This window comes from Cariama cristata, unplaced genomic scaffold, assembly GCF_000690535.1.
Source record: "Cariama cristata isolate BGI_N322 unplaced genomic scaffold, ASM69053v1 scaffold13297, whole genome shotgun sequence".
NCBI lineage: Eukaryota > Metazoa > Chordata > Aves > Cariamiformes > Cariamidae > Cariama > Cariama cristata.
Genome location: NW_009624990.1, coordinates 1,817 through 16,499, shown reverse-complemented (window position 1 = coordinate 16,499; position 14,683 = coordinate 1,817). Strand labels below are relative to the sequence as shown.

General features: G+C 43.1%; 1 protein-coding gene across 2 annotated transcripts in view; it reads right to left on the bottom strand.

Annotated features, from left to right (window-relative positions):
• Nucleotides 1-1,157: 1,157 nt before the first annotated feature.
• LOC104164177 (ras-related protein Rab-6A-like) overlaps nt 1,158-14,683 on the bottom strand; it is a 14,209-nt gene continuing 683 nt past the window's right edge. Inside the window, exons 2-7 of one of the 2 annotated variants that reach the window (XM_009703431.1) lie at nt 13,638-13,691; nt 7,665-7,770; nt 7,288-7,399; nt 4,089-4,182; nt 2,201-2,267; nt 1,158-1,677 (exon numbers count right to left, since the gene is read on the bottom strand). In XM_009703431.1, the coding sequence (XP_009701733.1) occupies nt 1,613-1,677; nt 2,201-2,267; nt 4,089-4,182; nt 7,288-7,399; nt 7,665-7,770; nt 13,638-13,691 (498 nt within the window). In that variant the 3' untranslated portion in view covers nt 1,158-1,612. Of the gene's footprint in view, nt 1,678-2,200; nt 2,268-4,088; nt 4,183-4,685; nt 4,780-7,287; nt 7,400-7,664; nt 7,771-11,380; nt 11,487-13,637; nt 13,692-14,683 lie in introns of both variants that reach the window. The other variant, XM_009703432.1, reaches the window with a different exon arrangement.

Sequence of the window (14,683 nt, the reverse complement as noted above, 5' to 3'; positions counted from 1 at the left end):
AAGGGGCATCCTGCTAGGGGGGTGTCACTAACCACCAAAAGCTGTTGTCCCCACCCATCACACTGCGCTCAGTCGCTCTCCTGCCCACTAGCATCCTCCCTGTCAGCATGACATAGGCCGGGTGATGAAAAGAACAGTGAATGGCTTACCACCATCCGACTGCTTTATTCTCCTCTCTGTCAACAGACAAACCTACCGACTTCTGGTTAGGACAGATGAACAAACCCCGCAGTAAAAGTCTCTGAAAAGCTCTATTAACAATTAGAAATGAGGGGCAGGGGGAAGAGGAGGTATTTCTCAACCTCCAAGGTTGAGAAGTGACACCAAAATTCACTTCAGCAGCATACAGTCCTCCATTCCTCTACCCAGGTCTGACAATAAATCCCTGCTACTGCTCATCTCAGCTTCGGCAATGCTGCAGCTTAAAACTACCTCAAAAGTGAAAGGGCTACTAGCCCCAGCCCCCAGAAGTCTACTACGAAGGCAGAAGCAGCTATGAATGATTTCATCAAGCAGCAACCTAGGTATGAGAATAGAACAGCTATCACTGCCCTTCTACCTGCTGTAGCTCTCCTGCTCCATGTGAAGAAGCTCCCAGTCTATGTGACGAGGAACAGGAGAACAGAGACTGGGAAAAGAACCTGAACAGCCTCTGTGACTCCCAGGGCAGGTATTGCCCCTGCAGCGATGGATTTCAGGCAACTTGTTTGCTTTCACTCGTGACAGCCAGGACCCAGGTCTCTACAAACCAGCCTGAAGATCAATCACGCCTCACGCTGCAAAGCCTCTGTACCCTCTTCCTTCCCCACATCTGACAGCCAACACTCACCAAGCGCCAACATCCTCCGGATGGGAAGACACTCCAACTGAGGAGAGCAGCCTGTGGGATGTCTCTGCTACACAAACAGGAGCAATGAGGCCAAATATATCAGAGCCTGGGGGTTTCCAGTTCTGCGTGTAACACGAGGGGCAAAACTCAGAAGTCGTGAGCAAGAGTTAGCCAAGATCATCCACAGAAAGGAGAAACCGAGGAGCTAATATTGTGTGTGCCCTGCAGGAAGCAAAAGCCTAGAAACGGATAACCTGTATTGTCCAAAAAGGCAAGGCCAAGTCAAACTGACTGGTTTAAAAGGAGCAGCCTTTCAAGAGAGGAAGTGGGGATGCAGGACAAAGACAGGGCTGGAGTGGACAGGGAACTATTTAAGATGCAAGGCAGTAAGGAAGGTGGAAAGCCCACCCCCAAGCTTTATTTTTGTCTTCCCTAACTTGGTGGCTTTTCCACTGCATTCACAAGATACATCTGAGCAGACAGGCTCAAGGTGGGGAAGAGGGGGAGAAGGAGAGGAAGAGAGAGAGTGTAAAGGGCACCACAGTGCCAAAGTGCAACAACATAAAAAAATAAAAGAAAAGACAGGACACTCATTCTGCACTCAGGGCTCATACCATGCAGTAAGAGGGGCGGCCGGGGCTGCTCCCCACCAGTAAACAGGGAGTTCGCTCGCTTAGTAGATTGGTTTTTCAGCCCACAAAGTAGGGTTGCCTAGCCAATGAGCGGTGATGTTCTTCAGTGAGACTGGCCGGTTGGGGAATGTGCTGCTACAGAACGGGCCTGTTAACATGAGCACCCGCTCTCCGTTACAGGCTGCTCAGGAGGTTTCTCTAGTTTGATGTCAATCACTGCAGGAGACAAGTTAAGGAATCACCCAGATCAAGGAAAAATAAGAAGAACAGAGAAAGAGATCAGTACCTGGAAAGGTTGTTAGCTGTCCCTTCTTGGTAACTGCAGATCTTTTAGCACAGCAGAGCATACCATATCCTGCCTGAACAGGACTAACTGCAAAACCAGTGGACGCGGTATGTCAAGACCATTTAGAGGAGAGCGCCCAATTGAACAGGTCCATGCACAAGACAGCCCTGTGCAAAAGGAGGAAAGTATTATGGTATTTTAAAACTATGCAAATTTTATCCTAAGCTTGTTATAAGTAGTTCTGTACATTTATATATAGACCACAAGCAGGGTCCTCAGTTTACACCCATAGGTAAGCACCACACTACACTGGCTGGTTCAGCCATATCTCTGCAAAAACCCTGTAAGGCCCATCCTACAATGTGCCAAAAAGTCAGTAAGCCCAACCCAGCAAAAGATAATTGTCAAACTCCATGAGAACAGGCAAAGTTACTGATAAGAAAGCAAGGATACTGTCTTCTTTGCTCTTCTCTGGTGTGCTGTCCATCCCAGGTAAGGCAGCAGCCACACGACGGAAAAGCTGAAAAGTAGCAATAGGAAAGCTGAAGGCTTGTCAGAAAGAAAATGCCTGTTAAAAAACATTGCTTTACAGCAGATCTTAAGAGTTTGAATTGTACAAACTTGTTATGTGGGTACTTTAGCAAGCAAAGCAATGATCAACAAATGCCACAAGAATCTTACCCAAGAAATTTAACAGGTTTTATTAAAGAAGTTATTCAATGCCTATGAAACAGACAGTTTTATTTCACCTGTTTCTACTTGAACAGAACATGGAAATAATTAGTAACAGTTCTTCCAGGGACGCATAGAAGAATTCCTTCCTGCACTCAGTAAGCATGCCATTTACCATTTCCAGTCTCAACTGCTTCTGCACACAGCAATGTTACAGTGCACAAGTCTAGACTGCTAACAAGCCACCTTGCAAGAGATCGAAGGTTTAAGAACTCCATGGAATAACTGAGGTTTTACAGCCCATCCTTTCTGTTCAGTCCAGCTGCACACCAGCCATTTCTGAGCAGAACAGCTGGCTCAAGTGAGCTGCATTTAAGCTATTAAGGATGTGCTAGAGCTGGGAAGGACTATCACACCCCCATAAAAAACAGAAAATGGTTTTGCGTAATTTCTCAAGTCGATGCTTAGAGCTCCTCCTGCTGATACTAACGCAGCAGTTAACACAATACAGACACTGCTAGGCAGTCTGGTGAAAAGTGCTGCATAAAAAAATAGAGCAATCATCTGCTAATGATGATTTTTCTCACAGTAGCTTGGCAGGGGTTTCTCTTCCATCCCTCCAAATTGTGTTACTTGCAAAATCAAGCTACCGAGATACCAGCAAGGTGCTGCAGTTAGCATCCTTTTACTCACAGAAGTTCTCACTGCAAACACCCGCTAGGCAAATAAAGTGACAGTAAGTTAGAACCAAAGACTAAAGTGGATTCAATCCAGAATAGCCAAAAGAAACAAAACCAAAGTTTCCTAATCCCAGTGTGAGGTTCTGCTAACTAGCTGCTGTGCAGCAAACTGGCAAGTATGTTTCCCAGCTGGCACCAGTAGTACTTATGCTCCCTGCAGACTCCTGGACCTTACAGCTGCTTTACTCCCCAAGTTCTGTCACACTTCAGAACAATTCCTGAAGTAGTGGAGAGTGGGATCACAAGCTTATGGCAAGAGGCAACAGGCACAAACTGAAATACAAGAAATTCCGTTTAAATACAAGAAAAAAAAATTCAAATTTTTTTTTTTACTGTACAGATGGATAGTCAAACACCGTGACAGGTTGTCTGGAGTCTCTATCCTTTGAGATATTCAAAATGCTACTGGAGGCAGTTTTGGGCAGGCCGCTCTGAGCATGAGGGTTAGACTAGACGATCTCCAGAGATCCCTTCCAACCTCAACTATTCTAAGATTTTCCTCTGCGGCTTGCAAACAGAAGCAGGAACTTCTACTCTAGTGCATCAGCACAAGCAATTATCCCAACTGATGTCAGCACTGATTTCAGAAAACAGTGCTCTAACTATTAACAAAAGCAAAGGGAATGTATAAAATTATGTTTGACTGGCTGCACAAAATACTGCTGTTCCTATCCCTCAGCACATTCTGGTTTTAGATCCTCCTTTCTTTCAAGGTAAGTTTGCTTAGCTTTAACAGGGAATCATTGACTTGACAGGAAAGGAGCTTCCACTAGATAAAGCAGCAGCAGTGATCACTCGGCAAGAAGCATTTCGGGCATTGACTAAACTATACAAGCAAATATCTGACGGAACATGAACCCCAAGCAGAAGCATACACACAAAGCAATAACGTACAGATTTCCTGTCTTTAGAACAGGACACTGATCTACCTGTTTCACATTGTATCCAGTCTTTGCACTGGTCTCAATAAACATCACATTCAGCTCTTTGGCTCTCTGTTCACCTTCTTCTGTAGTGATTTGCCTGGACAGAGATGCAAACAGAAGCAGAAAGACAGAAAGGAAGAACAGACAGGAAGAGTTAGAGATGTCTGTGACTGAGACCCTCTTCAGCGGAGGGCCGCTTCGCCATCCCCTACAAGAGTGCACAGGCCACCAACGGAGACCTCAGCACCTCCAAGTCTTTAAGACCCCCAGTTCCTCCAGCTACGAATGAAACAGCCTCAGGTAAGTTACCACGGGAATGCCTGGACTTAGGAGTATTAATAACGGGTGATCAACACAGGATGAAGTTTGTGCAGTACACTTGAGCCTCACTCACAGCATCCTCAAGGGAAGGAAGAATCCCCATATGTGGCACCTGGTACAAAAAGCAGTTTCCCAGAAGTTAACAGAAGGGAACTCCATGCGGTTACAGAAAGATTTCAGAAAGGCTCCAGCAGCAAGTACAGTAAAACAGCAAGTGCTAGGCTGCTGCTTGCAAGCAAGTACCTGCAGTTGCATCTCTGATCAATACCCTGTACATACCTGTTTGACATTATATCCTGCTTTAGCACTGGTTTCAATATACATCATATGCAGTTCTTGGGCTTTTCTCTCACCCTCCTCTATAGAAACCTGTCTACAGCAATGAGAACAAATCACAGACCAGAAAAACCAAAACAAAGAAAAATAGTCCGAAAATGATAAAAAGAAAACTGCAGGAAAAAAGCCACCAACTGACACAACATTAGCAGGAAAGAAAAACTTAACAGGCTGCACTAAATAAGAACAGTGCTATTTTCAGTTCAGCTTTTTGGCCTCAGAACTCAACTTGCATCATCACTCTGTTTTTACCATAGGACGCACGGCTTCCAATACGCTGCATTCTATTTCAAAAAAAGTGACCAAGCTCAGACTTATACTGCAGCTTTGTCCAGCCCTAGAAGACCCAGAATTTCAGCCTAAGACAAATTTAACTTCCTTTTAAGAAGAAAGACAAGGCAGCTTCTTTTACTAATACCTGGCTATACACCATAATTCCAAATTCTAGCCTAGACCATGACTACTGTTACCTAAATCTCTAAAATAAGAATTTCTAGTGCTACATGAACTTCAACTGCAGGTATGTTTCAAACAATTTTCTGGTATTTTTAATACTTATGTCAGTGCTGTGCCAGCCGGCCTGCACACACTCTGCCTAACTATCAGGAAATAATCCAAAGCTGAAATTATCCCATTGGGTTTTCCAGTTCTATATGAAACTGGATTTTGACAGAAATTATAAAGCCTCAAATCTAAATGTCAGGTTATTCAGTCAGGGAGCTGCAGCTACCTCTAGCTCCCAAGAGGACATAAGAGATACTCAGTGGTCAACATCCAGAACTGGCTCAAGTAGAACATCTTGCATTTTGCTCACTTTTATCGTATTTCTGAAGCTCTGAGCACCAAGTTTTACCAGTATTTCCAAAGTGCAAGGCAAAGGACACTTAGAATGGCCTCCCACTGAGAGTGGGAAAAGCCAAATAGTTGTCAAGACTGAGGGGGGTCTGTGTGGAGGACACAGAAGACATTTCTGGAAGAACCACCAGTACAAAGCCCACGCAGCACCCGGCTGGAGCCTAACTTTACCCTTTTCCCCGCTGACTCAAACCGCTTGCTGGTATTAGAACTGTCTATGCTTTTCCTGCTAGGCATGGCAAACTACAATCTAACAGCGTGACTCGCACAGGGACAAAGGGCAAAAAGCATCTCCTGACACCAGTTTGTGCAGCCAGGGATGCTCGGTATTGTCTCGGACGAGCATTTGGACAACACCAAAACCACAAGGGGAAAAACAGGTCACAATACATTCTGAAGCAATATGTACACTGCAGGAGTGAGTAAAGCAAGGTTTAGAATTTAAAATGTGGTAGCATGCCACAACGAAACAGTCCGATCCCTATTAGGCCCATCATTCCAAGAAACAGAGTAAACAGGCAGTTCAGACAATAGCACAAGATTTTTCTGAGAAAACATTAGTGTTCCATACGTAAGCTTTTCAAGCTGTTATCTTTTGATCAGAAGCATCTTGTGAATAGCCAAAGGGTAAGGGTTTGATTTTATAAGACCTCACTTCGCTGTGAGATCCAAGTGTTTCCCAGTTCTGCTTTTTGAGATGCTTTCTTTTACACCAGATAAAAATTCCCCATCATTTCAATACTTCATGTCCTATGAAGCACACATTTTAGAGTACCCGGCATATGTGAGGATGTTTCAGTTTAAAGTATTGGGACTGTAAGGAACTGCATGACTTACTCCATCTTCGCTTTGCCAACTACTACACTAACCATTAAAATAAAAGTCTTTTCTCATCTATGTTTCTGATGTCTTCATGAAGAGTGAAAAAACTCTGAAAACATTACACAAAATTTTTGCTAAATCAACAATCAAGAGAACAATTTGAAACAGAAATGCAAAAGCGCAAGTCTGTGGTCTTCTAAGCTATTACACTGGTTATGTTAGCTGAAGTGGTGTCGTAGGATTGAGTTTTGAAAGCAAAATGCTTTATGACATGTCCCAAAACATTAAGTCCACATGATTTTAAGAGTCTAATTAACATTTTATGTCTCTTGGGGAAGACTGCTTTTGCTAATCTAGTTTCCTCTCACACATCCACAACATCACAGTTCGTGTTATGTATAACATGAAATTTATGCTCAGAGGGAAACCTTTTAGATTGATTCTGTAAAAGCTCATGCTGCATCTGGTAACAAGAAACTGTACTATGAACTGACAGTTGCACATGCAGAAAGAGTCATGTAAATAGGATTATTGAAAAAAGGTAGATTTCCTTGCTTTTGCAAGACATCTTTTTGGCTTTATCTCAGCATGAAAAGAAAAATCAGACAAAACACACTATTGAGAAACACGGCATAGAGATACTTGATTTAAGTAAAAGGAATTTTTTAAGTGGGTTTGTTTTAACTAAAACTATTTGTAGAATAGCAAAAGGGAATAACTTTGCATATGCTGAAACTAGAAATCTGAATTTCATGACAAGCTATTTATGCTTCATTTAAAATCAACAATTGTTTTGAAGACAGACTAGTTGGCCAGTTCCTTGCTTTCACTGGCCAGGGCAGCAAGGCCGCCAGCTCCCTTCCATTACCTCTTGTCTGCCAGGTCAGTTTTGTTCCCCACCAACATGATGATGACATCACTTCCTCTCTCTGTCCGAACGTCATCAATCCACTTGGAGGTTTGCTGGAAAGAATTCAAGTCTGTGGGAAAAATCAAATGGGAGTGCTGAGGACAGAACTTCTTTTCAGAGAGGGAGAATGCTATGCCTGTACTCAGGTGCTTCTCCAAATCTCCCCACACCACACATAAATGACCCATAAATTGTTTTCCACTCAGACAGGGAAACAGGGTGGGGAAAAAACATTTCTAATGTTAAATCATCTTTTTGCAGAACTTGTGGTTGTAACTTATTAGTTCTGCTTACATGTAGTATTTCAAATAATGAGACACCAAAGCATCACTCACTTGTAATGTCATAGACTACCACAGCAATAGTGGAGTCGCGGATGTAGCTGGGAATGAGACTGCGGAACCGCTCCTGGCCTGCTGTGTCCCAAAGCTGCAGCCGAACCTGCTGGTACCAGGCCAGGGAGAGCAGAGAGAGAGAGAGAGAAAAAGAGAAAGAGAGAAAAGAAAGGAGGAAACTGTCCTTTAGAGAAAAGGCCATTTCTAGAATTAACTGTATGCAGCTCAGTCTGAGAAGCTGAGGTTGACCTTGTAATCTTGCCCCAAATATCCAAACACCACAGAAGTTGGCTTTTCTGACTCTCTTTGTAGATAATGTGCTCTAATCCCCTCCTTTGCTCATCTATGTATTCTGCTGTTCCCAAAGAGCTCTAGGTTATGGCTACTACCTCACTGCTGATAGTGGTAGCTAACAAATAATACAGAGCTGGCCTTTCTGGTCTACCCAGGATTCAGTATGGGGTCTCCCCAGGACTCCTAGCCTAGAGCATCTCAGATCAAAGTTTTTTGGGCAATTTCCACATGACAGACATACAGTTCCCTCAGCCCAGACACCACGCGGTAAAACAGCATCCATTCTCCAGCATCCAGAAGATGGCAATGGGGATTTTCAGGCAAGATTAAGGCAATCAATAACTAAAGTTCGAGCAGAAACAAAAGCAAGTATTACACACTGTCGGTTTCATGTGACACAAAGGGCATTGGGTTCTCCCTTTCAGATAAGCACAAGAGTCAGCAACAAGCACAAATGCTGCCAGAGGTACAGCTGATCTCCATCCAGAACTATGCCCAAACACAAATTGACCTATTATATGATAGCTCTAAGGTCTGAGACTTGCCTATTTGAAACAGCAATGGTCAAAACATGCCCAACTACCACAGCGAGTGCTAAACAAAAACTTTTCACAATTGGGAGTGATACCATTTCCTTCCAAGTCATTACCCCACATGGTGAGCTGTACAAGTAGCACTACACTGCCAGAAAACAAGATTGCTGTTGGCATTCTCAACAAGCATGAGTTTCGTAGGAGGGCAGATACTGGTTCCCAGCTTAATTACATGCATTGGTTAGATGTGCTCACAAAGCCGCTTGTTCAGCAATGAGGGAGAGCAGCTGTTTATGCACAGAACAGCGGTTAATAAGGCAGCTTGCAGGAGACTGGCTACAAGGGAGAAAGCAGTTTCAGAAGGACCAGTAATTGGCTTGTTTAGAAGAGAAATAGAAGCTGGACAGAGCACATGTCTGCAAAGTGTCTTGCTACAACCAGATTCAAAACAACATCGTATCTACGTCAGGCTATGTAGATCTGATGCCCTGGGGCTTAAGGAAGATTAGGGTTTACAGTTAAAGCAATTAGCTCATGCTTCACTTGAAGGCAGCCTTGATTACAGCAGCAAAAGTCAGGGCTCTTCACTACCGCAGGGAACTGAGGGTGACAAACTCCACTCCAAGCACTTGGACAGTATTACACTGGTGCTGGAAGATCTGACTGATAATGACAGCTTCTGGCTCTTGCTTCTGGACATCACAAGAAGCTTCCACACAGTCCCCAAGACATTGCTGCCACACCAGACTATTCGCTCAGAAAGTTTACCAAGGTGGTGATTTGAACACTCCAATCTTCAGATTAACAGTCAAAAAGGCAACCAGAGGAAGTGCCACACAACTAGGGAAGAACTGGCCCCAGTAATCTTGTAGAGAAGGGTAACACCATTTGAGGGAAGGCTGCAGGTACCATGCAGGCACCCCTGAAGTGACCTGAGAAAGTAACAGTATTTCTGTGGCTTCTTGTTTCTAGAAGTCAAAGTTTGTGTGCACCCGTTCTGGACGGGAAGAGAAAAATATAAATAACGCACTCAAATACCACAGCGTGCTAATGACCCTACCAGTCTGGAAAGATGAAAGGTCCTCAACCAAGAATTAACCCAGTCTCTCTTAGAAACAAGGTGACTTGTTCAGAACAGGGCCCCAGTTGCAGTATAGACTTTCACCATGGATCTCTTCACAGGCCACTTGCATTTCAAGATGCCCATCAGATTGACAATAACTATGCAATTTCTCTTTTTCTTCTCAGCTCCCCACATGCTAGCTAACAGTTTTTCTCTACTAGTTAAGAGTATCTTGGCTGGTACTTATGTAAGTCCTATGGGACTGTCCCTATTTTACACTACCATGACCAGCATTAACTTACAGGAGGCTATTTGAGGTTCCTAAATACAATTACCACTAAAGACAACGCAAATATATAGCTCTTCAGAGTGGTAAAGGAAAATGTCTTTTCCTAACCGCACTAGCGCTCGCCATCATCTCGCCGTCAGAAGTACATAACCATGCTCCTTCAGTAACACAGGAAAACTAAAAGCCTCTCGGTCACTAAAAACAGAACAAAGAAAAAAATGAAATTATCTGAAAAGATCAGACCATTACCAAAGTATGATGAGATCAGCTATCACTTAATTATTTTTGACATGTCTGGAAGCTGTTAAGAACAGTCTAGACTGGCAAGATTTTTCCACTTGCCTGGATAAACAGCATCCTGTACCTGTCACAACAGTGGGAAGAAAAGATGCCAACCTATGTGGCCTGCCACACCGCCTCACCTAGATGAGCTCCTAGCATAAGTCATCACATGCACACCTCAGCACTCCCCAAACAGATCACTTCAGTTTTACACTAGTAAAACCAGAAATCCTCCCAGAGTCAACTACTTAAGCTACAGAACTGGGAGAAAAACCATGTAATTATTTGCTCTCAATATGCAAGATAAATCATAACAGAAGTCTATTATTTGGTAAGCACTTCAGTTAACCAAAGCAAAACAAACCCCTGGTCCCTAAAACCTCACTATAACCTAGAGTTTGTGACAGAATAGAGGTGGGCCAGAGGCTTTTCACCTGCACTACCTTCTTTACTTAGACTTTGTCCACATGGTGTTCGCTCACTGGTATAAATCCTGTCCAGATATTTATGCCGATACTGTAGCTTAATTGAAAATGCCAGATCAAGTGGAATCAATAACAAGGAGTTACAATGAAATAATTGTATTCATATCTTGATATCTTACACGAAAATATTCATGCCAAGACTTATTGAGAATTTCCATCTAAGCTTGTTTATTCTTTAGAAATTACGGTAGTTACATCTCTCCTCTTTCAAAAGCCCTCTCATTACACATATGAATTGCCAGTTCTTCTCTTCAATGAAATGGGAGTCTTGAATCCTCACAAGTCACTACATAGCTTTTATTTAAATGGGTGTTGTATTGTTTTACCTACTCTGACAGCTTTCGCATCTGAAGTTGTTATCTAGTTATCCAGAAAGGAACAAAAATTCATTCTGAGATTTTAAAAAAAAACAAAACAAACCCAAACCAGAAAAGTATAAGGTTTTCCAAAGGCTATCAATCACCTTTCATTCCAATCAGCACAGACACAGTCCCTACTCACCTACCTGCCAGCCCTCCGTGTATCACTTCCATCGTTGGAGCTTAGCGCAGACCTGAGTTTTCCAGTTCCCCAGTTTCTGTATTATGGGATGGAGTTACCATCGGCTGTGGGGGAAGATGCTCAGCTACAACCCCTCAGCCCATGAAACACCTACAGTCCTGGGGCCGATTGCCTATCTTGGCTCTTTTCAGATACCACCAACACTTCCAATGCATACAAGATACATGTTAAAAGCAAGGTCCCTGCAGACACTCCGGCTCAATACCTACTTGTAACGTCAAAGACAATGACAGCCACAGCAGAGTCACGGATGTAGCTGGGAATGAGGCTGCGGAACCTCTCCTGGCCGGCTGTATCCCACAGCTGCAGCCTGATCTGGGAAATGGAAAAGTGTAGGGGTAGAGGGAAGGGGAAGAGCAGGAAAATGGAAAACAAAACCAAAACTCAAGTGAAATAAAAATAAAAAGGAAAAAATTGCAAGGCAAAAATAATGCAACAAAAGGAACGTTAAAATGGAACAGAAATGTGAAAAGAGCCAACGACACTTCTAACCATATTCTTGCAGTAACCTCAGCCCAGCACTTCTGAGAAACCTCCCTCCCTCCACAGACCCATTAATAACTTGCACATATGAACACATTCTTCCATTTAATCATAAAACTAAGATATCCCTAAAAAAATACCTTCTCACACCATCTGCTAATGAGGGAAATAAGCATACATACCTCCGTGCATCCTGCCACATCAGAACTCTGGCTATAATGGTCACACAAGCAGACTACCACTAGCTAGATGCGGTGACTCCTAACCATGAAGACTACATCACCCTGCTACTGATTAACCCACTGGAAAGCCTGATGTGGTGAAACACAGCAGTAGGTACAAGCCTACCTAGAATAGCTAACACCCTCTAGACTGGCTTATCTTGTGCTTAAATCCAACAAGTCTGGGAAGATATCAAGACACAGAAAAGGAAATACTACTCAGTCTTTCAAAAATGAGATTGTACCTGTAACAAGGAACTGGCAGCCTGACAGTCGGTACTGAGGATGGGGCTTCTCGTGGCCCCAGTTCACTTAATGCCACAGGTCCCTGTGCACTGGTAATGTGCTGGAAATGGCATACTTACCGCTGCCCTCTGTGTGAGGCTACTGGAGGTGGTTTAGAAGAACCAAACTCCACATGTATTTGTCCCTTCTGCTGTTTATTACATGCTACCCAGGCCACATTTAGAGCTGACTGATCTAGCACAGGTATAATTTCAGGATATATTTGGTGTAAGGACATACTGAATATGCCAAAGCATACACTGCAGTTACAGGCTTAGCATTCTTCATTTCAAGCCCAACAGTCAAAGCCTATTGTAAAATACAGCATTAGCCACATCCGAGAATTATTTAAATGTCTGGATTTTCCCCGCTTGTGTGCTTGTATTTCTCCCTCCTCTTATCTACATTTAACACCTCTCTATTGTTTAAACAGGCTTTAGGGGCTCTGTGGACCACTTACACAACCAGGAAAGCTAACAGTATATCCAACATGGGAAAGAAAATGGTATTTTCTGGATAGCAGGCCAGCAGGTGAATGACATCCTGATCTACACAGCCACAAGAAATCAAGACTACACTGCTGAAAACAGTATACAGGCCTTCCAATTTGCCTTCACAGGCGTCAGGCAGCATTCCCAGTATCTTTCTCTTCTTCTGCCACTGCTACTACCATTGAAGAATGTTACTCAAGTAGTTTCTCCCAAAGATTAAGTAAGGTCTTTTCTCATAGCAAACCACTGGTAACATGGCAAAGAAGCACTCGGAAACTCACAAGGCACACTGGGCTGAGACTTCTTCAGAAGCAACAGACCTAAAGCAACACAAAGGACTTCCACCACAACACTGGCCCCTTTCTCCTCACAACAGTTTCATACTTCTCAGCCAGTAATAAAACTAGCAAAAAGGCAAGTACTAGCAATACATGAATGAACGAAAAGACAAATACTGAAAGACAGGAGAGGGATGTAAGGGATCTCTTTATGCAAAAAGGAATATCACGCAAGCTAAATCCAAAATGCCTTTGTTAACAGTGCGTCAGAACCGTGTTACAAAAGGAGCCTTTCTACGAGGAGGAACTATGCCACCACTGGTAATCACGAATGACTTCAAGACTTGGAACTGCCTGAAGTCTGCTCAGACCCATTTATACTGACAATCCCAGAGGAAGAGCTGCAAATTCTGGGAGCAAACTACACCTAAGGTACCCATAACAGAGAGCCCATTCCCCAGGATATGGACATTAGCTTGCCCCAATTTTGCATGAAAGATTTTGACTTCATTCTACAGGTATCAGATAGTAACAAGTATGAGAAAGAGGAGAGTGGGTCAGTGATTTGATGCAACAAAGACTGTCCCTCTGAACGTTACTGTGGGATTTCAGCAGTCATTGGAGGAATGGCCAGGCGAAACAGCACGCACAGCAACTGCTGCTCCCATGACCGCAGCTGCCATGCTATCACACAGATGCCTCACTTACCGTGCGATCTTCAAGATACATTGTTTTTGACAGGAAATCAATTCCAATGGTCGCCTGAAAAGAAGAAAAGCATTAGAAACTGCAACTTGCCTTCCAGCATCTGCAAATCAGATCTTTCCATGCAAACTCTCAGAAATGTTCAGAAACTTATAATTAAGTTGTTGAAGTCATTTGCCTGCAATACAATTGATAAAAACAAAGCAATCTGGGTATCTGCACCATCTTCATTTCACATCATTCTTCCAGCACTTCTCAACTGCACAAGAACCTCTGAGTCTCGATTTTAGCCTCAGACATTCATGCATCTTAACACAGATCATATCTGAACTGGCATCTCTTTCTGGTCTACTGCAAGTCAGTCTGGTAAGAATTATCTTATTAGAAATAACCAAAAGGTACATATATTACAATACCAAATTACATATATAAATTGTGGGTGACTGTTCTGAAAGCTTTATTCAGGGCTTTCCATTTCAGAATGTGCTTCCTTTCCAGTGATATTCAGAAGCTTCATTTCCCAGCCAGTTCTTTCTATAAGTCTCCTTCCATTCACGTTTCCACTGCAGCAATTCCAGTACAAAGATGTTTAAAGTAATTTATTAAGTTAGATGCGTGCTCTCAGGCACTTCAATCAAGCAGATATCCTAGCCCATCATAACCTTGGGAAACAGGAGACAGGTTACTGATTTCACAGATTTTAGTTTTTTTAGACAGATTATCTCCAGCCTTAAACATAGGCAGCATAACATGTTCTGGAACCATTTAACATCAGAAGAGATCACAACTGCCAATTTCTGTAGCAAGTACTTATTTCTGGAAGTCCTATTTTCTGCAGCCAGGACACTGTTTATAACACTGTTTATAACAACTACAGTAAGTGGACAAAGCTATGAGCACGCCTTACAAAAGTCAGGAAAACAAACACAGAAAGCGCAAGAGGATCCAGTTCCAGTGAATGACTTGTCCTCAACAAAACAACCTTCTCTCCAAGGCCTCTTACACATCTTCAGCTTTTCATCTGCAGCCTCTTCATCCCTACCCTACTC